The 23,926-nt window shown below is 45.1% G+C and overlaps 1 protein-coding gene across 5 annotated transcripts in view; it reads left to right on the forward strand.

The window, feature by feature from the left end:
• Positions 1–23,926, forward strand: part of LOC106609351 (uncharacterized) — a 57,529-nt gene that overhangs the window by 32,768 nt on the left and 835 nt on the right. Inside the window, exons 1-6 of one of the 5 annotated variants that reach the window (XM_014208093.3) lie at positions 20,423–21,081; positions 21,183–21,271; positions 21,488–21,585; positions 21,953–22,177; positions 22,317–22,420; positions 22,550–22,635. In XM_014208093.3, the coding sequence (XP_014063568.1) occupies positions 21,068–21,081; positions 21,183–21,271; positions 21,488–21,585; positions 21,953–22,177; positions 22,317–22,420; positions 22,550–22,635 (616 nt within the window). In that variant the 5' untranslated portion in view covers positions 20,423–21,067. The other 4 variants (XM_082977714.1, XM_014208096.3, XM_014208099.3 and 1 more) reach the window with 4 other exon arrangements.

Genomic DNA, 23,926 nt, shown 5'->3' on the forward strand with positions numbered 1-23,926 from the left:
ATGCAATAACTGCTGAACACTGTTGAAACATTACAGGAACAGTCACTTGCCAAAGTTGTCCTCTTTTTTTCGGTTCACTTTGTGGAGTGATTGATTGAGTGGCCTATTGGCTGGAGGAAGTGTCAATCTCCTGGCTGTGGTCCTGGCCCAACAGAGGGGAGTTATTCTGCCTGCAATGCCAAGGGTTTTGAGAACAACGCCACCACTGTATCAGGCTTCCGGGGTCTGTGCCAGTCTAGGGGCCTCTCTCGCCATCCATGGCCGAGCTCCCCTCACCCTCAGTCAGCCACAGATGGGTGATGTGTCCCCTGGGGGTGGTAGTGGAGAACCAAGAGACTGAGCTGAGACATCCGGCCAGCTCCTCTGATGTGCTGTCAGATAATTATATAAAATAGCCATCATTATAGCATATTAAATGGACATTTGACAGACTTCCAATAGCAATCCATTAGTTTATTAAGATGTCCTGTGAAGAGGCAGGTACAACTATTTTTGCATGGAGGTGTATTGTTTGTCCACTAGAGAGCAGTGTGTGCTGGACTGTATTGTATTTTTTTGTGCCAGCTCAGACTTGATTTGTTAACTTCCTGTAAATTTGTTATGACTGGTGGAATATCAGGGGAATGTGTCAGGGATTGACTGGTGGATTATCAGGGGAATGTGTCAGGGTTTGACTGGTGGATTATCAGGGGAATGTGTCAGGGATTGACTGGTGGATGATCAGGGGAATGTGTCAGGGATTGACTGGTGGATGATCAGGGGAATGTGTTAGGGATTGACTGGTGGATTATCAGGGGAATGTGCCAGGGATTGACTGTTGGATTATCAGGGGAATGTGCCAGGGATTGACTGGTGGATTATCAGGGGAATGTGCCAGGGATTGACTGGTGGATTATCAGGGGAATGTGTCAGGGTTTGACTTGTGGATTATCAGGGGAATGTGTCAGAGTTTGACTGGTGGATTATCAGGGGAATGTGTCAGGGTTTGACTGGTGGATTATCAGGGGAATGTGTCAGGGTTTGACTGGTGGATTATCAGGGGAATGTGTCAGGGTTTGACTGGTGGATTATCAGGGGAATGTGTCAGGGATTGACTGGTGGATTATCAGGGGAATGTGTCAGGGATTGACTGGTGGATTATCAGGGGAATGTGTCAGGGTTTGACTGGTGGATTATCAGGGGAATGTGTCAGGGTTTGACTGGTGGATGATCAGGGGAATGTGTCAGGGATTGACTGGTGGATGATCAGGGGAATGTGTCAGGGATTGACTGGTGGATTATCAGGGGAATGTGCTAGGGATTGACTGGTGGATGATCAGGGGAATGTGTCAGGGATTGACTGGTGGATTATCAGGGGAATGTGTCAGGGATTGACTGGTGGATTATCAGGGAAATGTGTCAGGGTTTGACTGGTGGATTATCAGGGGAATGTGTCAGGGATTGACTGGTGGATTATCAGGGGAATGTGTCAGGGATTGACTGGTGACACTATCGCTCATACTAATATAACACACTCTATCTTTCTATCTCTCTTTCTTTCTCTCCGTCCCCCGGAGAGAAATGGCTGTGTGTGGTAGGGCTGGCTGTGTGTGGTAGGGCTGGGTTAGAGGATGGAGATGGCAGTATGGCTGTGTGTGGTAGGGCTGGGTTAGAGGATGATTTTATATAAGGTTCGGTCAACATATGGACATACTGTATACTTAACGTTGTCATGTTACTGTATGTCTCCGTTTCCAGTAATTGACCCCCCCCTGCTTTGTTATTGATCCAGGATCTCCTGGTAGTGATGGACTCAGGATGCGGCTCTGTGTGTGTGCCTGGGTGTTTGTGTTCGTCTGTGTGTGCATGCGTGCCTGTCTCTGTGCATGTGTGTGTATTTGTGTGTCACTGCCACAAATGAGTGTGGAAGCTGTCCATAGGGGTTCATTTCCTCCATATGAGGGGGGGAGTGGAGGGAGTGGGCATGGAAAGGTACTCATTGGGTTGTTGGACCCAGCAGCTCTAACAAGGCTGTATGTGACTCATCACAATGTGTGTGCTGCTAACAATGTGTGAGATTTGCTCTGGCTGGCATTACGAAACCCAGTGTTTAGCCCCTCTCACCCAGTCCAGCCTCGGAGAGGGAAAGAGAGAGGGGGAGAGAGAGAGTGTTTGTGTGTGTTTACTGTTAAGTGATGTTTATGTAAAATCTCTCCCCGCCTCTTTGCTGGGAGTGAGAGGCTTGTTGAAGATTTATCAGCAAGGACAGGCAATAAAGAGATGATGTCCTTATAACACAAAACTTATATAAGGAGCTCTCTCTCTATCTTTCTTTCTCTCTCTGTTTGTCTCTCTCTATTTGTCTCTCTCTGTTTGTCTCTTTCTGTTTGTCACTCTCTGTTTGTCTCTCTCTATTTGTCGCTCTCTGTCTGTCCCTCTCCCTCTATGGCCTTGAGTGGAATATCTAGAAGGAGATCAAAGGTTATATTGAAGATGTACTGTAATCAGGAAGGCAGAAGTTTTCCTCTTGATCCCGTCCACAGTGTTGTTGTATGGTGATGAATGTTGAATTGTTGTGCACATTTTGTGTATGTAACGTACAGTAACTGATGTGTTTGCATAAAGGTGTGTGTTTATGTGTTTGTATGTGCTTAGGGGTATATGTCTTCCCTGTGGCTCAGTTGGTAGAGCATGGTGTTTGCAACGCCAGCATGGTGTGTGCAACGCCAGGGTTGTGGGTTCGATTCCCACGGGGGGCCAGTACAAAAAAAGAATTAAAAAAAAAAAATGCATGAAGTGAAATGTATGTATTCACTACTGTAAGTTGCTCTGGGTAAGAGCGTCTGCTAAATGACTAAAATGTAAAAATATGTGGTTGATTGGGATCTGTACATGATATGTATTCGTTGTCAAAGTTGAAGGCTTTATGTTTGTGGGGTGGGTGTTGACGGAGGTTATTTTTGGTCACTAGTGTGTGTGTGTGTGTGTGCGCGTGTGCGTGTGTGTGTAACAAGATCTCATGTTGCTCCAAATGTCACATTTCTAAGTGGTTTTGACAATCTAGATTCCTCCTTCTGCTCAGTATCATTCTGTTTCTCCAAACATAACATTTCGAAGTTGCTTCATACCGCAAATGTCAAAGTTAAGGGTTAAGGTTTGGGATAAGGTTGGATCCGCAGTCATGGAATTACGTCCATTCACCACCCCTGTCCGCAGCTCCCTAGCAAAATCCAAGCCTACTCCGTGGCATGTATCCATGGATGCCAAGGGAAGCCAGGCTTTCCCCAAAAAATGTACCAAGAAAAAAACAAGATAATGAAATATTTAGTCTCTGTGTTTCATAATTTTCTTTCAGTTTGGAGGAGGCTTTATGCATCCGAGCGAGCAAAATAGCGCCCCTCTGTCTCTGTATGTGTAGCCCATCTATCTGAAGCTGTCTGGTCAAAAAGAGTAAGATATTGTTGCCGCCCATACATTGAATGCAAGGGAAGCCAGCGAGCATTTGGCCTCTCTTAATAAAAAAATTATAAATAGTAGCCAATCAGCATTGAGCTAAACTGAGCAAGCTCAACTGTGAATGGTCCTGGCGCACCTGTCAAGGGAAGCCAGGTTGGAGTTGGCTTCACACCAATCACATCACATCAAAAGCCAAACGACATTGACAGAAAAATCTTAATTTGTTGCATCTCGTTGTTGTTGTCCTCCAGTGGCTAGCTAAAATTGTCCCTTTCCTAAATTAGCCATGGATGGAGATAGGGATTTGGACTTAATTCTCCGTACTCACCAATGATTATAACTGCGATTCTGATCCAACTATAAATTCATACATTTTTGTGCCCCTGGCCTGAGAGGATGGAAGTTCAATATGTAGCTAGATGTAGAAGGCTAATGTTAACTAGCTAACGTTGCCCATGAAAGGAAGTTAGGTTATTGAGCAAGCATTTTAACCAGGGTCATAGACTGTTTTGGCAACATGAAAGAAAGGAGGATGCCATTGGTGTTTCTCCACAAGTAGGGGGAGTCAATATTTTATTCTACTTGCAAACACACACACACACACACACACACACACACACACACACACACACACACACACACACACACACATCAGTACCATGGACAGCCACATCATTTTTAGCTTACATTAATTGGACTGAATTGTTTTTGGTCTTTTAGTTGTCACTGTATTGATTAAGCAGAGGTGATTTGATGATGTTGAAATGTTGAAGATGAAATGGTGCTGGAATAGTGGAGGCAGCTCATGTTTTCTTTGTGACTTGCGGTAACTCTCCGTGGTTCTAAATCAATAGTCCAAAAATGTCGGTAACATGAACCTGCTGGACCATGCTGTAGGTTATGTAACTGTTTGTTACATGCAATATGCTTTGTGGACTTCACCGGACAGATGTTGCTCTCCAGTTTTGTGATGAAACAAAGGTGTGGTTGAATTTATTCTTCCACTGTGTCTTCTTATTGTCTCGGCCTTAGGCCTATATATCAATGTGTCAAGGCATATGAACTAACATGTTTTAGAGCAAACAACTAAATTATCCCAACACGTTGTAATATGACATTTTCTTCTGGCTTGGCTTCCCCAGTGATTTTACTCACGCACCGCTACTGAGCCTACTTGACTTCGATTTCACCACCGCCATTCGCAACGCTGTACCAAAACCCAAGCCGACTTGATGGTAATAGCGCTCACTCATGCCCCTAGTGGACGGTTTTCAAGGCATTTCCCAACGTCGTTAGGAGATGGACAGAAGTCCAATTTCTGAGTCAATCTCGGGCGCTCTGGCTTGTGTGTGTGTGTGCGTGTGTGTGCGTGTGCATGCATGTGTGTGTGTGTGTGTGTGTGTGTGTGTGTGTGTGTGTGTGTGTGTGTGTGTGTGTGTGGTGTGTGTGTGTGTGTGTGTGTGTGTGTGTGTGTGTGAGTGAGCACATTCTAACCCTTCTCTTTCTTTACTTAATTGTTTACCTGGCCAGAGAACTTAAAGAATGTGTGTGGGCAACTTGCAAGGTCATGTTGTGTGTGTGTGTGTGTGTTTTGGACTGGCCATACACACCACACTACTTCATTCACTCCGACTCTGCCTCACATACATACCCAACTATTAGTTGTAGGATGTACTGTATGATGATGCTGTTTTTGACAGATGAATGGAAGTTTGGAGGGAATGATTAAATGGAGGGAGGGATAGATTAAAGCAGGTGGAGGAAGGAGGTAGTATGAGGCAGAGGGGTTGTGGGAAGTGAGAGGGACAGGGTCAGAGTATCGGGTGACTTGGGATGGGATGCAGAACTAGGTGAAGGGTTATGGACTGGAAGACAGGGGCTGTTAAGGGGCTGTGGTGGCCACACACACACACACACACACACACACACACACACACACTGAAACACACACACTGAAACACACACACTGAAACACACACACAGACAGTGCTGGCTGCTGCACCTGATGAAGAACATCAAGAGTGAAAACCTCAGTGACTCATAGTCCAGTCATGGAACCATAAATGCAGAGAACTTATGTGTTCATGGATGTGGACATGTTTAACTAAACTGGTGGGGACCAGAAGTCTCCATAAGAATAGTAAATGAACAACATTTTGACCAACTGGGGACATTTTGTTTGTCCCCCCACAAGTTCAAATGCTATTTCTAGGGGGTTTAGGGTTAAGGTTAGAATTAGTGTTAGGGTTAGAATTAGGCTTAGGGTTAGTTTTAGGGTTAGGGTTAGGGTTTGGTTTAGGGTTAGGGTTGGGGTTAGGGTTAGGTTTAGGGATAAGTTTGGGGTTAGGGGTCAGGTTAGGGTAAGGGTTAGGGAAAATAGGATTGTAAATGGGACTGAATTTTGTGTCCCCACAAGGTTAGTTGTACAAGACTGTGTGTGTGTGTGTGTGTGTGTGTGTGTGTGAGACAGATGTTCCCGCACAGTGTGAAGTGAGTCAGGAATGAGGAATCCACCAGTGAGGGTTAATTTATTTTGGCGGGAAACAGAGAGGTACCCCTCAACACACACACACACACCGCTGGCCACACACCATGCATACTCAACGAGAAAGGACCACAGGCAACTTCCTAGCATTCCACTGGTGTGTGTGTGCGCACGCGCGCGTGTGTATGTATATATGTTTGCATGTAGACGTAGTGCCTCCATGTGTTTCCATTCCAGTGAAATGGTGTTTAACATCTAGTTTGAGCAGATGTCTCTCTCTCGATATCTCCCTCTCACCAAGATTACAACCTTTGAAGGCCAGCCAAAACATTTTGTTTAATCTGTTTAATCTTTTCAATAAGTTGTTTTTGATTGTTGACTGAGGATTCCATTGCCCCCTTCTACCCTCCCAGCTTTCCAACACAATGGCAGCCCATCATAACCACAACCACAATAACACAATCCCAACACAACAGTCACACTAACCATTACAAATGGCAGTCAGAGGATGTTTTCACTCAGAAACAGTGCCGGCTGCTGTGCGTTAGAAGAACTGCAACTGAGGAAGACAACCCATCTATATACAGAGAGGAGTAAAGGGAGAATCTTAGAGAGTGTTTTGGAGAGTGGCAGAGAAAGAAGGAATTGGAAAGAAAAGAGGATAAGTGGAAGAGGGGGAGAGGAAGAGAGAGAGAGAGGCTCACTGCCTGTTGACTCACTGAGCGGGAATGACTTGACTGGTCGTGATCTGTATGACTGAGCAGCGCGCGCACTCTCTCTTTCACACACACGCTCTCTCGCGCTCTCTCGCCACAGACACACTCACCCGCTGAGTGGAGAGCTCCAGGACAGGCTGCTCTCGCAGCACAGCCTCAGGGACTTAGAGGGACTCTGCCGGGGAAGAGAGACAGGCAGGGACCCCCTCCACCCCGGAGCTCACTGGAACTTACTCTGTTTTTCTCTCTCTCTCTTTCTCTCTCTCTGTCTGTTCCCTCTCACTCAGTCTCTCTCCCCTTTCTCTCCCATTATCTCTCTATTTCTACTCTCTCCTTCTGTCTCTTTCCCTGGCTCTCTTTCTCTCTCTCCTTCTCTCTCTCTCTGTCTATCTCTCTCTCTTTCTCAGAATGGACACAGGATGTGAAGAGAGCAGGTGGCTGACAGTCTCACAGCAACAGTAGGTCACTTTTTCTATTTTAATTTTCTGTGTTTATAATATATAACAGGAGTTTGTTAGTGTGTTTTCGTTTCAAGGACACGGAGTCATACCGGAACATATTACTGCAAGTCAGGACAGATTCAGAGGAGATTCAGATCTTGATCTTAATAAGTTGATTGTGTGATTATTCAATCGCGTGATTTATTCAAACGCTGCCGCTTATTCTCAGAACTCATTGTTCGTATACTGCCAGAGTTTGGCTTTGGGCTACCCTTTGGCTAGGTTAGTGATGATATGTTGCAGCTCTGTGCTTAGTCATTAGTAAGGAACTATGATGTAGTCTGTCTATTTGCTGATGATGACAGAGGTATTATATCTATATCTCTTCCTCCTCTGATTGCTGTGGAAGACGAGAGGCTAGAGAGGGAGTTAACCTACCTACTGTACAGCTGTGAACGGGTCAACTCAAATAGGAGCCAATATCAATTAGAAAGGGACACCAAGGGACATTGGAATGGGAAAGACATTCCAAGGCGTGTTTGAATCAGATTTATTGCGCAACATTCTGGTTTCTGAGACCAATCTCACAGAGACAAACACACACACCTACACCTGAGGTACCTATAGCTGTTGACTCAGCTTGTTTTGTGTTTTTGTGAGGCTCCTCCCCACGCCTCCGTATGTTCTTGGAATCAGCGTGTGAATGGCTGGGAGGGGTGGGTGTGGCACGCACCACTGTACCTTGAACTAACATCCGCCGCAACGCCCACACACTCGTAAACCTTTATCTACACAAGCAACACTTACATACAAGGTAAGGGCATGGCAAAGTTTGTGATTTATATTGGACTAGTTCAGGTAGGGGCTACTTCCTTCTCCCTATCCTTTGGATGATAGAGGAACACACCTGGATTGTCCTACTGTGTTTGTGTCTGCTGTAATACAAAGGCCTCACTCTGTCAGTATGGCTGATTCACTATATATATACATACACACACACACACACACACACACACACACACACACACACACACACACACACACACACACACACACACACACACACACACACACACACACACACACACACACACACACACACACACACTCTTATCTCTGCTGGTCAGACTTAGCATTGTGTTTGTGGGGTGTAATCATGGCCATAGATAATGTCTCTCTAATTGAAAATGCAGCTCCTGTTCTCATGGCGCTGGATGTATGGGGGCTGAGGGGGCTGGAGTTGTCTTTGTGCCCCTCTAGAGTTGCCCAGATTAAGTCAGGTCAGCTTGGGTCTCCACTTCAGGGTTGGTAGACAGGTCAGGGTCAATGGCATGGTTGTTTACGTATGTGTAATGTGTACATGAGTTGATTTAAGAGATTTTTGTGTGTGTGTGTTTTGTGTTTGCGTTGGTGGGGGTTGTGTGTGTGCGCGTGTGTGCGTGTGTGTGGGTGTGCGTGTGCATATGAGAGAGAGAGAGAAAGTGGGATACCACAGAGAGAGCATGTGAACTGGGTCCTGTTTCCCACAATGCCAAGTGTGTACAAAGATATGAGACGTGGTCACTCCAGTGGAACCCTCCTCTGTTCCTACATCACCACGGAAACAGGCGTCTCATTTTGTTATCACAGACAGACTAAATTGGGGCTTCATTGGAATTGCCCCACTTGACCAACAATCGCCCGCCCTATTATGAGGGATTATGCTCTTTAAGGAATAGCTAACACTTGGGAACTGAATGGTGGGATTGACAATAATCTGTGGATAATATGTGGATGTTTAAACTTCCTCTTTGCTGTTTGGTTGGTGTCTCTACTGTTTGGTTGTCAACAGCCCTGTGGTGTGCCCAAGCCTGTGGCTATTCCCATTTCTCCTGGTATTCCCAGTCCTCCTCCTGGCTTGGCTGGGCTCCTCTCCAGCTTCCTGTAGTGGAGTGGTTGGCATCACGCCGTGCCCAGGAACACACACTGCAGCCATGCCTGTGAGCATGAAGTGTGCGTGTGGGAGAGAGAGAGGGAGAGAGAGGGAGTGCCAGAGAGTAAAGGTAGTGTCTCTCTCAAACACACACACACACACACACACACACACACACACACACTACTTAGCAGTGCCATACTTTCTAACATGGCTGTGGGCTTCCTTTTCTCTACTAGTTTTTGTTGGTCGCTGAGAAAGACATACCCTCTGTGTTTGGTAGAGCAGGAGAGAGAGGAGAGGACAGGAGAGAGGCCAGACTCACCCAGGTGGACAGAGGTAGGAGTGGACGGAGGGGTCACCCATGGAGGAAGGTCATTCTGATATTCCCCACTACTGACCCTCTTGTCTTGTGTAGCCAGACATCGTATTCTTGCAATCACAAAAATCAAAGCTACTAACACATTGATGACTCGGCTGGTATCCTTGTGCTTTCTCAGGAAATGGGAGGCTGTAGAGGATATGACAAGCAGCCCTCATTCAGTCAGCAGACTAACTGGACAGCTCTACTGTACGCCACAGGAGACAGTGAGTAAACCTATTTATTTACTAAAGACCATACGTTTGTCATGGTCCTGTTAATGACTAATTAGTGTGTGTGTGTGTGTGTGTGTGTGTGTGTGTGTGTGTGTGTGTGTGTGTGTGTGTGTGTGTGTGTGTGTGTGTGTGTGTGTGTGTGTGTGTGTGTGTGTGTGTGTGTGTGTGTGTATTTCCATTCTGAATGTTTTTATTTGTTAGTATTGTGTAGAGTATGCGTGTTTGCGTTTTTGTGGGTGTGTGTATTTGTTTACATCTGTGTGTGTCTCTGTGTGAATGTGCGTCAGTGGATGGTAACCAAATCTGGCCTGCTCTGACCCATCCCTCTGGTGATGCACACACACACTCTGCCACGTCTCACAGCTTTGTTGTAGTGGAATGAATACCTGTTACATACAGGGAGGGAGAGAGGGAGAGAGGGAGAGAGGGAGAGAGGGAGAGATGGGAGGGGGTGTTTGTTTAGTTGTGATGGATGGATGAAGTTGGATCCAGTACTGTGGTTAGGGTAAAGGGTAGGTCAACAGAATAGTAAATATGAGTTATGTGTCCCTCCTCTCCTATACTGGTGTCTGTAACAGTAAAACACAGGGAATTCCCTTTTCTGCTCCCTCTGATAAATACACCTCCGGGGGATGATTTCTGAGTGTTTTTTGTGGGCCTTACACAGAGACACAAAGCATCAGTGGGCGTCAACTGAGTGTTCTCAGAATAGCACAGGAAGTGACTTGATTTGACTATGACATCACTTCCATGTGGGGTTGTCCAGAACAGTTTGTTTCCTTTGGAACAAACGGTTTTGCTTATGTCATCGGGTGTGTTTATGTGTGGTAATCCATGTTTACGTGTCAAATTCACCTGGGACGACTTCTCAGTTCGGAAGCGTTGAAGCTCGCTCCCACACATGATGGAGCACGGTCACTGTTTGGCTGGCCCCAAGGGTGTCTACACATCAGGCCCTGAGTGTTGCGAGAAACCAGGCCAGCCTGTTCCATAGACACACACACACACCACACACACACACACACACACACACACACACACACACACACACACACACACACACGCACCCCTCCGTAGCTATCACTCTGTCAGAGCTCCCATTAGCATCATTGTTCCCTTGACAACAACAGGGTCAGGGGTCACTTAGCAACGGCAGAATGTTGAGGACAATTCCTGTGAGGGAGACTGGAGCTCAGTGCTTCTGGCCTTTTGTTCCAGAACATACCCTCAAGTCTGGAAATAGATATGGGCTGTAATATTTCCACACTGTTTTCCTCCTCAAAGTGATGACACACTCTTCTATGGTAGTCAGATGACGTCATCACAGCTGATGACATACGTTAATGTATACTTAGAGAATCTATGTCCTTCTATGATATGAGGAAGCTGGCGTGATGTTCTACATGACACTGAGTATGATGGAGTGTCTCCTCTCCTTCTGGCTCGCTGCCAAGAAGGGGTTTGCATGTCTTAGAGTAGGCTTCCTCTTTCCTTATTCCCTCTCTGATCAGACAGCACACAGTAAACACAAGACGTGGTGATCGATACAAGCAGTGTGATAGTTATTCCCAGTAACAAATGTTTTTGACGAGGTCAACAGCGGTGATAAATGACTATAGTACTGGAAAAGCATGTGTGTACATTTATGACACCACCAGGTTGTGCTGCCGTGTACCTGTGCTTCATGTACTAAACTCAGCAAAAAAAGAAACGTCCCCTTTTCAGGACCCTGTCTTTCAAAGATAATTCATAAAAATACAAATAAAGGGTTTAAACACTGTTTCCCATGCTTGTTCAATGAACTATAAACAATTAATTAACATGCACCTGTGGAACACTAATAGCTTACAGACGGTAGGCAATTAAGGTCACAGTTATGAAAACCCAGGACACTAAAGAGGCCTTTCTACTGACTCTGAAAAACACCAAAAGAAAGATGCCCAGGGTCCCTGCTTATCTGTGTGAACGTGCCTTAGGCATGCTGCAAGGAGGCATGAGGACTGCATATGTGGCCAGGGCAATAAATTGCAATGTCCGTACTGTGAGACGCCTAGACAGCGCTACAGGGAGACAGGATGGACAGCTGATCATCCTCGCAGTGGCAGACCACGTGTAACAACACCTGCACAGAATCGGTACATCCGAACATCACACCTGCGGGACAGGCACAGGATGGCAACAACTGTTACACCAGGAACGCACAATCCCTCCATCAGTGCTCAGACTTTCCGCAATAGGCTGAGAGAGGCTGGACTGAGGGCTTGTAGGCCTGTTGTAAGGCAGGTCCTTACCAGACATCACCGGCAACTACGTTGCCTATGGGCACAAACCCACCGTCGCTGGACCAGACAGGACTGGCAAAAAGTGCTCTTCACTGACGAGTCGCGGTTTTGTCTCACCAGGGCTGATGGGCGGATTCGCGTTTATCGTCGAAGGAATGAGCGTTACACCGAGGCCTGTACTCTGGAGCGGGATTGATGTGGAGGATCCATCATGGTCTGGAGTGGTGTGACACAGCATCATCGGACTGAGCTTGTTGTCATTGCAGGCAATCTCAACGCTGTACGTTACAAGGAAGACATCCTCCTCCCTCATGTGGTACCCTTTCTGCAGGCTCATCCTGACATGACCCTCCAGCATGACAATGCCACCAGCCATACTGCTCGTTCTGTGCGTGATTTCCTGCAAGACACGAATGTCAGTGTTCTACCATGGCCAGCAAAGAGCCCGGATCTCAATCCCATTGAGCACGTCTGGGACCTGTTGGATCGGAGGGTGAGGGCTAGGGCCATTCCCCCCAGAAATATCTTGGAACTTGCAGGTGCCTTGGTAGAAGAGTGGTGTAACATCTCACAGCAAGAACCTAATCTGGTGCAGTCTGTGAGGAGGAGATGCACTGCAGTACTTAATGCAGCTGGTGGCCACACCAGATACTGACTGTTACTTTTGATCTTGACCCCCCCCTTTGTTCAGGGACACATTATTCCATTTCTGTTATTCACATGTCTGTGGAACTTGTCTAGTTTATGTCTCAGTTGTTGAATCTTTTTATGTTCATACAAATATTTACATGTTAAGTTTGCTGAAAATAAATGCAGTTGACAGTAAGAGGACGTTTCTTTTTTTGCTGAGATTACCTGCGTCACACTACCTGTGCACTCTAATGACCAGTAGAGGAGTGGCCCTATATAGTCCTTACAGTGCACTAAAAACTGAATAATCAGATAAAGATGATATTATGACAAAGCTTATCATATGCTGGGAGCCACGTACAGTGAGGGAAAAAGTATTTGATCCCCTGCTGATTTTGTACGTTTGCCCACTGACAAAGAAATGATCAGTCTATAATTTTAATGGTAGGTTTATTTGAACAGTGAGAGACAGAATAACAACAAAAAAATCCAGAAAAACGCATGTCAGGAGAGGAGAGGAGCCTGAGGAATGATTTGTAGGGAAGGAGAGGAGCCTGAGGAATGATTTGTAGGGAAGGAGAGGAGCCTGAGGAATGATTTGTAGGGAAGGAGAGGAGCCTGAGGAATGATTTGTAGGGAAGGAGAGGAGCCTGAGGAATGCTCTTCAGATGTACTGTCATTGATTCTAGAGGTGGAAGACAGAAGTGCTCAGACTCAGAGGGCTTTGGACTGGCCGTGACCCAGCAAGCAAACACTGGGCGTCTTTGAGGAGAACCGCTATGGTGCTGGCATTCACCTGAGAGAGAGGAGATGAGAGAGAGGAGATGGGGAGGGGGGGGGGGGGGGTCAGAAATAGTTGGCTCATATTCCATCTGCATATCCAACGATATATTCTTCTCTGGAGAACGTGACATAAAGTTGTAGCCTAATCATCAACCATTCCCCACTCACTCAAACACACGCCTACACAGTACTATCAGATCAGATGTCTGAACCTGAAGATTTCTCTCTTGATAAACAATGTTGTACAGTCATAGCGTGGCTGCTGTTGAAGCCGGCTGGGGTTTCCTGGAAAATGAGTTTACGGTAAAAAGGAGCTCTCTTTTTGGGAAGTTGCCTTGGCGATGGGCCAAGGACTCTGTGTGTGTGTGTGTGTGGTGTGTGTGTGTGTGTGTGTGTGTGTGTGTGTGTGTGTGTGTGTGTGTGTGTGTGTGTGTGTGTGTGTGTGTGTGTGTGTGTGTGTGTGTGTGTGTGTGTGTGTGTGTGTGTGTGTGTGTGTGGAGTTTTTGTTATTTGCCGCCATGTTGACAGACATTCTGCTTCCTGATATTTTGAGTGTTGTTGTGACTCAGTGTTTGTGGGCTGTAGAGAACTGTGTCAAAATTAAAAGCAAATGTGTCTCATCTCAAATGGATTTTAGGGCTTTAGTAAGAAAATAACAGTCCTCAGTTTGCTGTGGTAGATGTTTGTCAGAGACTAAGAATGTACTGAAAAATAATCCTGCAGCAACAGGAAATGTGAAGTATTATGTGGATTGTAATTAATGGACATTTTTGTAGGGGTTGATTCATTAAATAAATGTTTTTTTATTAAGTCTGACAATTTAAAGTGGAAATGACAAACTTAAGAAGCCCTTTTAAACCTTGAATACACTACAATTTACATTTCCTGTTGCACTGAAAAATTATCTGCGACAACACAGTGAGCAAATTACGATATCATATCTGTGTATAATTTGTTTACTGTAAACATGAACCACTTTGTCAAAATGTGTGAGTTTTGTCTCAGCTTAATTCCAAGGAGCGTGATGGTTCCCCCCTTTCCCCTCTCTTGCAATACACACACACAAACACACACCCTGTCAGTTGGGAGGTGTGGAGATAAACAGGAGGCAGATCACAGCGGCCCTGACTGCCTCATAATCTCTGCTACCACCCGTCATCCGGGTTTAGTGACTCACCCTGCCGTCATCCACCCCCTCTGGGGGTCACACAAGTCACCCAGAGCCCCACAACACACCCCCTCTACCTGGCTTGGGCTAACTCTGCCTGCACCCCCCCCCCCCCCCTCTCTCTCTGGCTTCCTGGCAGCCTGCTCCTGAGCCGGAGGTGAAGAGAGCCTCTGTTTTTCCCTCTCGCACATTTCCAGAGCCTTTCATTCTCATCCGCAGAAAAACAAGGGCTATTTTTTAACCCTCCTCCAATTAGGCTGTTAAGATTGTTTATCTGTTTCCGTGAAAGACGTGTCCTCCCGGCTTGCAGTGGCACAGAAAGTGGACCAAAGTTCGTCCCGTTCCCGGAACTGGATCCAAACAAAGCCAGATGTTTAAGATTCTCTAGAAAGCTAGGAGACAAACTTGTTATTGTCCTTTTTTTCTCTGACAGTGGAAAAATACTTCGGAGGGTTATGGAGAAATGTCAGCCTGCCTTGTTTGTGTTCTGAAAAGCCAGGAACTCTTAAATCGTGTCTTATGACGTGGGCTTATTTTCGTGTGTATGTGTGGCATTCAAGTGTCTGGCACTGTACTGTATTCCTAGCTTACTGCATAGATGCTTGTTAGATAGTATTTGATTAAAAGCCCCCACTTACTCCACAACCATGATGAATGTTCTGTTCTCCCTTTATCAGACTGATCTTCCATTAGCATAGCTCCAAACACACAAGGGGCTAATACCTGCCATCAGTACAGCCTATTACTCTACATGGCCCATGCATGAACCCATAGCGCAGCTAGCGCTCGCGCACTAATGCACATTAACACACACATGAGCCCAGCGATACACGCTAGGCTTAACCGCATTATCTGGAAAGAGTTACTGACAGAGACACTTATCCAGTAATGTAGGGTCTTTATTGGTTAACTCCAGGAATGGCCCTCAGAGAATGGCCCCATCATCCAGTTTAATGCCTTATCACCACATCTGTACTGAACGTGTGGCGTCATCTGTCACGGTTCACATACTGTACAGCACAGGGGCTTTGACAGTGCTGCAGTCTTTAGCTTCTTCCATTGACTTTCCATTGAATTTCCATTGACTTTCTTGATCAGGAATCCAATTAAGGGACTTAAAAGCCAGAGTTTCCAGGGGTTCTGAAAAGACTAGGAGGGAAGGTATTAATCAGTAGTCTGAAGGTATTAATCACTGTCTCTGATGAAATGCCAGTCACTCCTTTGAGCCTCTTCAGCACTGCATTCCGCTACACAGTTCCTAGAACAGTTATGTCAATATAATGGCTCAGATGCTATCTTTACAGGAATGAAGGATACGCTCAGGTCAGTGATGATGTAGTCCCAGGGGGATAGAGGGGTTTGACGTGCTGCCTGTTGAAGACAGGAGAACTTAGAGAGGAGTCAGTCATCAGGCCTCATAAAGCTCTGGATGACTCAGTGTTTTAACACCTCAGCAGTTTATCCTCTCTATTCTGCTATAGTGAGTCACATTTATCAAATGACTGATTTGCATTATATTAGATGTGTTGTCATGAAGGTGGGAAAGATGCTCTGACTGACGACTCATAGTCCCTTTACCCTTCCACACGTATAGCCCCACACACACACACACACACACACACACACACACACACACACACACACACACACACAAACCGTAGGTAATGCCATATCCGGCAGGAGGGGTAACCTTGTCGTCTGATTATCATACAAGCAGTGAGTAATTCTTCCTGTGTAATGATGAGAACATCCTGTCCATCAGTGTCAACCCTCCATCATCCCCCATCTCCTTCATCCTTCATCCTCCTCTTATGCACCTTGACCACAGCCGACCCTCTCGGAGCCCCCCCACATCCACAGAGCTCCGTCTGTCTGTCTCCTCCTCTTGTGTGAGGCGTTTTATGTGTGTTTGAAACTCAGAGTGGACGACTTGCAGCGCACACCGTTTCCACCCTTTTCTGAAACTAACAAATGAATAACCTCCTGTCACTTTTTTGGATGTGTATAAGATTAAGTCTAATCTTATGAAATAGGTGCTCCGCAAGGCAGATGTGCCCATACAAGTTTGGACAAAAGAAAGATGCTAATCTACCCAGCATCGGAATAGGCCGGCCTCTCCCTGAAAAAGGAATCTCATATCATTTTCAGGAAAATGACCCCACCACCCCCCTCCACCACCATCCAGGCTGTTATATAAACACACCACCGTCACTCTCTCTCTTTCTTGCTCTCTCTTGATCTTTTTGAAACCCTGAGTGACATCACCGTCACCCGCGGCAGCTAGGGCCTGCCGGGCCGGTGTGTGGGAGTCTCTGTCTCTGCATGTCACTTCCTGGGAGAGCGCAACGGCCAACGCTCCACAAGGGCTCCTTTCACATGGGGGGGGGGGGGGGGGGGAGAGAGAAAGAGAGCGGTAGAGATGAAATGTGTCTCTTACTTATTCATTCATCCCACAGGGTGTTGTTGTTGTTAGGTTTGAGGTTGGCTTCTCTCTTTCCTCTCCCTACCATGCCACGGACTGGTGCTGGTGGGTGACTACGTATGGTGTGGTTTATGAGATGTTATGCTGCCCCCTGGTGTCCAAAGGCAGGATTGTATAAAAGTGTCACGTGGTGATGATACTGTTCCATCCAACTGTGTTTTCCTTCTTTACAACATGCTCTGACTTACACTATGCTATATGGCCATTATAGGTTATCCAACACCCAGCATTCAGACACCTGTGATTAACTGTGAGAACCTCTGGGACCAACAGCTATTAAGCTGTGTTGTTATGGCGATGCCATGGTTACGTAAGTGTTTTGGCTCGGTTCTCATAGTCACACAGCACAGAGCTCTTTGTGTCCCAGTCGTTTTTTTCCGACACTGAACACCCCAGCTGCGATCTGTTCACTCACTGTACATTCCTCCACCTGAATGTGATATGAAGAAGATCAGGTGGGATACACAGGTGTGTGTGCTGCCTGCCATGCTCTACGTGAAACACGCGTGGTGTGTGTGTGTGTGTGTGTGTGTGTGTGTGTTTGTGTGTGGTCATGATGTCATCGTCAACACTAGCCACATTGTAAATAGAAATATGGTTTGGGGAGGTGCAGAGCGGTGTCACCCTGTCACATGGACAGCAGCCTGTGCCCTGCCGTGTCCATAGATACCTGCAGGACACAATAAGGAAGGCTATGAGGCAAGCACTGTAAAACAGGTAAGATAACACGGCTAGTGTTTAGTGGCTGTGAGAGTAGTTGGTTTGGTTACTCATGGATGTGGAGTGTTTGCCCAAACACACACTTACACACACACTCACTCTCAGGCAGAGCGGTTGCTGAGCTTTGAGAACAACAGTTAGGTGGGTAGGTGAGTAACATTGTGTTCCTGTTTGTTGGATGAGTTCCAGAATAGAAGACTAGTAGACTGGTTAGATGTTGTCACAACCAAATAACTGTGACGTATTTCTTACAGTTGTTGATAGATAATGATTGTTGTAATGAATTGTGCATACAAAATTGTATCATTGTCCTATACTGTCTAATATTGTAATGTGTTATGTTTTCTTTATGTTGACGTGAAGATAATAGTATCTAAAGATATGATATTGTTTGTATAAGGTTACTGCAGTTCTTCACAGCTCTTCTGTTAAGAGGGGTAGTGTCTGAAGTGTGGAGGATGATGTCACCCTTCAGCTGTCCTCATAGCTGGGCTACCATGGCAACGACATTCATCAGAATGACTTCCGGCAAAAGCAAAGCACTGTCACGATCACTTTCTGTACTGACAGATGACTTTATACGGATAGTTATTGTGTTTGTGTTTAGGTAAGGTTAATCATGAAAATGCTGAGCCAAATGAGTGGACTGTCTTTGTAAATCTACTTGTCATCCATGTCACAACTGCTGCACAGAGTTTCTACTTGTCATTACAGCCAGAGAGAAATAAGCAAAGTATCCTCCAAAATCTTTGCTACTGCTGCGCGTCCACTGCATCCCTATTGTCCGGCAGGGAAAGTCTTCCCCCAGAGGCTGGTTTCACATGGTGGTTTAGATTAATGTTCCCAGTGTCTAGCACCATTTGAAATCAGTGTTCTTGGTGACAGGAGAACAGCACTGGGCCTCTGGTAGTGTCAGTCTACTTGAGCCATCCTCTCTCTTGCCCCTTTAAAGGATGACTGATTTCTTCTGGTGTTTAGAGCCCCTTACAGCCTTCTAGCACCATTTGAAATCGGTTATAATAACTGGGGATCAATGCCTCGATGTCTTCACGATGTCTACATGTCAACGCTACAGTCAAGCAGACAGGAAATGAATTGGATGAATGTTCATATTGTACGTGTCACAGGGTTCTGCTCTACAGATCCTGGAATCGAAATGAGTTGGACGGGAGTTCATTTCCAGTGGGACAGTTTTAAAGTATTTATTGAATAAATGTTCAATTAAACTGAATTGATATCTTACTTTTTCCTGTGTGCATGTTATTATATTTGTGTCCGTGGTTCTGAACCTGCATGTGAACTATATAACCCTGTTCTGCTAGGTATAAAACCTATCCGAGCTCAAGGGATCATAACAAGTCATTTCACAATACCCTCTCTCATAACAGATTCAGTCACTGTTATATCTAGAAGCACTCAACACAATCCAACACTTACTTTATAACATGACAATGGAAACAGGAAAGGCATTTTATTGCAGGACTTGTGCTAGACACTGCACAGAACCACAGAAGTCTATTGAGTACAGAATCTTAAACCAGGAAAGTTCCTGTTCTGTAATGTGGATGAATGAGTTCCAAGGAAGCCTGATGTTCTCAATAAGATTTTAAAGTTGTGGAAGTTTATCTTATCTCTGCTCGGTGTCTCTGTCGCCTGTGTTACCATGTCACTCTCCGGGTCTGACAAGACATGCAGTGCACAACTGGCATCTATTCATATAGTGTGTTGTTAGGTGTAGATAAAGGTGTTGTGGATAGGGCGATGGCATTGATGGTAGTTAGCATGGTAGTATGAACATGATCATGGTTGAACTTGGAGACCATCCCAGAGAATGCAGTTGAACTGGGAGAGGAAGAGGAGGAGGCGAAGGAAGAAAAATAATTGCCTCTCCACATTCAAATCCTACAGACGAACAGGTTTGACCAGAGGTCATTCTGTGTACATGATTATTAGCTGAGATACTATGTAATTTCAACTTATATCATTATTTTAAAACCTGCCATTATTCCGTAATGAGCTATTTCCCTGAAATCAATGGGGTTTTAATGGGGCCTAGTTGTCCTTGCATCTTAATGGGGCCTAGGCACTGCAGTAGTACTCTTTTCCTTTCACCTTGATGGTCTTATATGAGTCAAATGCAAACAGACATCAATGCTCCCAGTGTGTTACCCATCTCCTGATTGTATGGGTGTTTCAAAACCCATACGTGATCTTTTCACAGGCGGCAGGTGGTACCCTAATTGGGGAGGACAGGCTCATTGTAATTGCTGGAATGGAATGAATGGTATGAAACACATCAAACCTGTGCTATTATGAGCCATCCTCCCCTCACCAGCCTCCTGTGGAGCCCGTATTGGCTAGGTTGAAGACAAAATAGGTAAGGACAAGTTGTATTCATGTGCGTAAGCTTTTGAAATTAAACAGATTCATGTTTATTCTAGTTGATAACTACATTTACATTTAAGTCATTTAGCAGACGCTCTTATCCAGAGCGACTTACAAATTGGTGCATTCACCTTATGATATCCAGTGGAACAACCACTTTACAATAGTGCATCTAAATCTTTTAAGGGGGGTTAGAAGGATTACTTTATCCTATCCTAGGTATTCCTTAAAGTGGTGGGGTTTCAGGTGTCTCCGGAAGGTGGTGATTGACTCCGCTGTCCTGGCGTCGTGAGGGAGCTTGTTCCACCATTGGGGTGCCAGAGCAGCGAACAGTTTTGACTGGGCTGAGCGGGAACTGTGCTTCCTCAAAGGTAGGGGGGCCAGCAGGCCAGAGGTGGATGAACGCAGTGCCCTTGTTTGGGTGTAGGGCCTGATCAGAGCCTGAAGGTATGGAGGTGCCGTTCCCTTCACAGCTCCGTAGGCAATCACCATGGTCTTGTAGCGGAGATAGCGGAGGAGCGGGGTGACGTGAGAGAACTTGGGAAGGTTGAACACCAGACGGGCTGCGGCGTTCTGGATGAGTTGTAGGGGTTTAATGGCACAGGCAGGGAGCCCAGCCAACAGCGAGTTGCAGTAATCCAGACGGGAGATGACAAGTGCCTGGATTAGGACCTGCGCCGCTTCCTGTGTGAGGCAGGGTCGTACTCTGCGAATGTTAGCAACTAGCATCGCTGGTCTGTTTGTTTAGAAATCTTCCACATTTACGCAAAGCTTTATGGGATATTAGAAATCCTTCTAACCTGGGTATCTTCAACCTAGCATATTATTGGTTCGATGTCACAACACACAACTTTGGCGGTGTTTCATCAACAGTGCAAAGTTCTATATTATAGTTCTATAGTACACTATGACATCACCCAAAGACCTGTAGAATGCACTGTTGCATTCTAAATATGATGGAACTACTTTCACTTAAGCCTCTGAATCACAATGTCAGTATTCTCATTGTAGCAACTTGTTTTTGAATCCTCCATGCAGGCTAAAAAGTACGGTTTTATTTGATAAATTATTTGATTTTGTTATTATAATGCTTATTGTTTGCAATATGAATTGGCTGTAGTGAGATGGTCCATGCATTGATTTACAGGGCTTTAGGGAATAAGGCTTTCCTCCAGCCAGTGAATAAGGATGAGATTATTGCTCCAAAGGCCCGTGAGATCTATCAGAAAGCAAAAGGTGAGAGAGTCATTCTAATAATGCAAATATATGACCGAGTTCATGCTCTGAAACACAATACCAACCATCACATTTGTATCTGTATCTGGGTTTTGCAACATTGCTGCTATCCTTGATACAGTAGGCAGACTACAGTAGGCTGACTACAGTACTAATGAGCAGTATTGTGTGTTGAAGTCGATGACGTTTGACATATTTTCAATATGTCTGTAACAGTCCTTGATTCCAAAGAGATCTGGAACATTCTTAGGGAGGAGTCTGAGTCCAAACTGGCTATAATGGAGACAGCCATTGGCGGGCCCTCAGTGATCAAGGTTTCCCTGATACTACACACAGAACACATCCTGTCACAATGTCACACACCGTTACCAACCATGACCTGTGTCATCTTTATAAGACATTCAACCAATGCAAACTCTGTTGTCTATAAAAACAGTCATGAATGAAAAACCAACAAGTAGATTTCTAGATACTTGCTTAGATTAGATTTCTTTCTTTCTTGCTTTCTTTCTTTCTTTCTTTCTTTCTTTCTTTCTTTCTTTCTTTCTTTCTTTCTTTCTTTCTTTCTTTCTTTCTTTCTTCGGTCTTTCTTTCTTCTTTCTCGGTCTCTCTCTCTGTCTCCCTCTCTCGGTCTCTCTCTCTCTCGGTCTCTCTCGGTCTCTCTCTCTCTCCCTATCTCAGGCGTTTAATGACAGGATGGAGTGTCAGAAGCTGCTGGAGGTTCAGGGGCAAGGGAAGTCTAGCCGCCATAAGAATCGAGTGACGCTCATGTTCAAGGCCTCAGAGGCCAACCTGGACAGGACAGCCTTACTCATAGCCAACAACCCCCTGCCTGACCTCCATAACCTGAAGGAGGGTGACAGCCCCACCAAATACCTGGCAGGCAACCCCCCCGACCCCGCCAAGGTAAGAGGTCATTTCAAAAAAATAATGTGATGTTGAGCAAAACCCCCAAGCCTGACTGATCATAAACCAAGAGTAATGTGGAAATCTTGAATATTGAATATTGAATGCTCTTAAATTGATCAATTGGCTGTTCCCTCAGAGGCTTGAAGCCATTCGGGGTCGTCAGAGTGGTTTGCCTCCTCTGAAACATCCTCTTAAATTGCCATCTGGGATGAGAAGAGATGGCAGCAAGCGGAGCAGCAGGTGGGTGTGCTGGGAAAGAGTTGAGTGGTCTTGAGTTGTTGTCACAAATCATTTGAAACATCATATTTTTCTCCATTACCATGTATAGTTAGGGATGTTGATGAATGGCAGTACTTTGTGTTCCCACAGAGCTCCATCATGGGTGCAAACAAGTCTCTGTGTGCAGTTCTCTGAGGATAGGTCATCGTTTTCAGACCGGGACAACTGGCAAGAAGGTATTTCATTGTATTGCAGAGCTGGCTACAATTTCAATTTCATCCCCCTGAAAAGATAGAACAAATATTACAACAAATATGGCTGAACTCAAATGTGCTGGTTGATAAAATACCTGTATTTATGAAAAATTGAAAATGGTATTTTGTTCTTAAATTATATTGTAAATTGTAATGGTAGAGTTATGTCCTTCATGTAGTTATCAGAATTGTACGAGAAGGTCTGCTCAATCCAAGAGTTAAAACCAATTGATTACAGCATTGCCCCAAAAATGGAGGAGGCGAGTGGCAGCGGGAGGAGGTAGGGAACTGGTCTGTCTGCCCAATATAAAGGATCAAAACTGGCAGAGGAATAAAAATAGCATAAATAGGAAAGTATACCAGTTTCATTCGAGGACCAGGATGTTGACAACTGTGCCATACAGATTGCAAAATAGTTGGGAAGAGATTTTTGATGTACCAATTCCATGGTACAGGGTGTATGAGTTGATATATAAAACAACGCAAGATTCAAGACTTCGTGCTTTTCAGCTAAAATTATTATATAGAATTCTTGCCACCAACAAAATATTGAATATTTGGGGCATAAAATCATCGAAACTCTGCAGATTTTGTTGTGAGGATACAGAATCAATAGACCATTTATTTTGGTATTGCCCTCAGGTAGCCTGTTTCTGGTCTCAGGTTCAGGAATGGCTGAAAATGCATAGCATTGATCTAAAATTGACCCTAGAAATAGTACTGTTAGGAGATCTGGAGAGACCGGGTCAGTCAATTACTAATATACTAATACTCTTAGTAAAAGTATTTATCTTCAACACGCAATCTGTAGTTTCTATTCGATTAGATAGATTGAAATTGTACGTTAAACATCATAGCATAGTTGAAAGATATGTGTTGCGTAGAAACCCGAAGTGGGTGGCCAGCAGAGATGGAAGGGATGGGCTGAGGGAAGCTGAGGGTTGGTATGTGGAATTGGAGACAAGTGGGAGTGGAGTTGCTGTGTGTGAGAGAGAATGATGGTCAAAAGATAAAGGAAAAAAAAGAGTCAAAATAAAAGATAATAAAAGTACATTTGAATGACACTAAGTGGCAGTGTTTTTACAACTAATGCCGGTTTGCCTGAGGCTGATGCCCTGCAGGTGTTTGTACACATGCATATACACACACTCTCATTCAAATAAACACATACAAGAACACACACATACATGTAATAGTGCCAGACATGCACACAAACATATACAGTTGTCCTTGATGTCCTTTGTTTTAAATGTTTTTTTTAATTTATTTTTTA

Source organism: Salmo salar, chromosome 07 (genome assembly GCF_965601325.2).
Source record: "Salmo salar chromosome 07, fSalSal1, whole genome shotgun sequence".
NCBI lineage: Eukaryota > Metazoa > Chordata > Actinopteri > Salmoniformes > Salmonidae > Salmo > Salmo salar.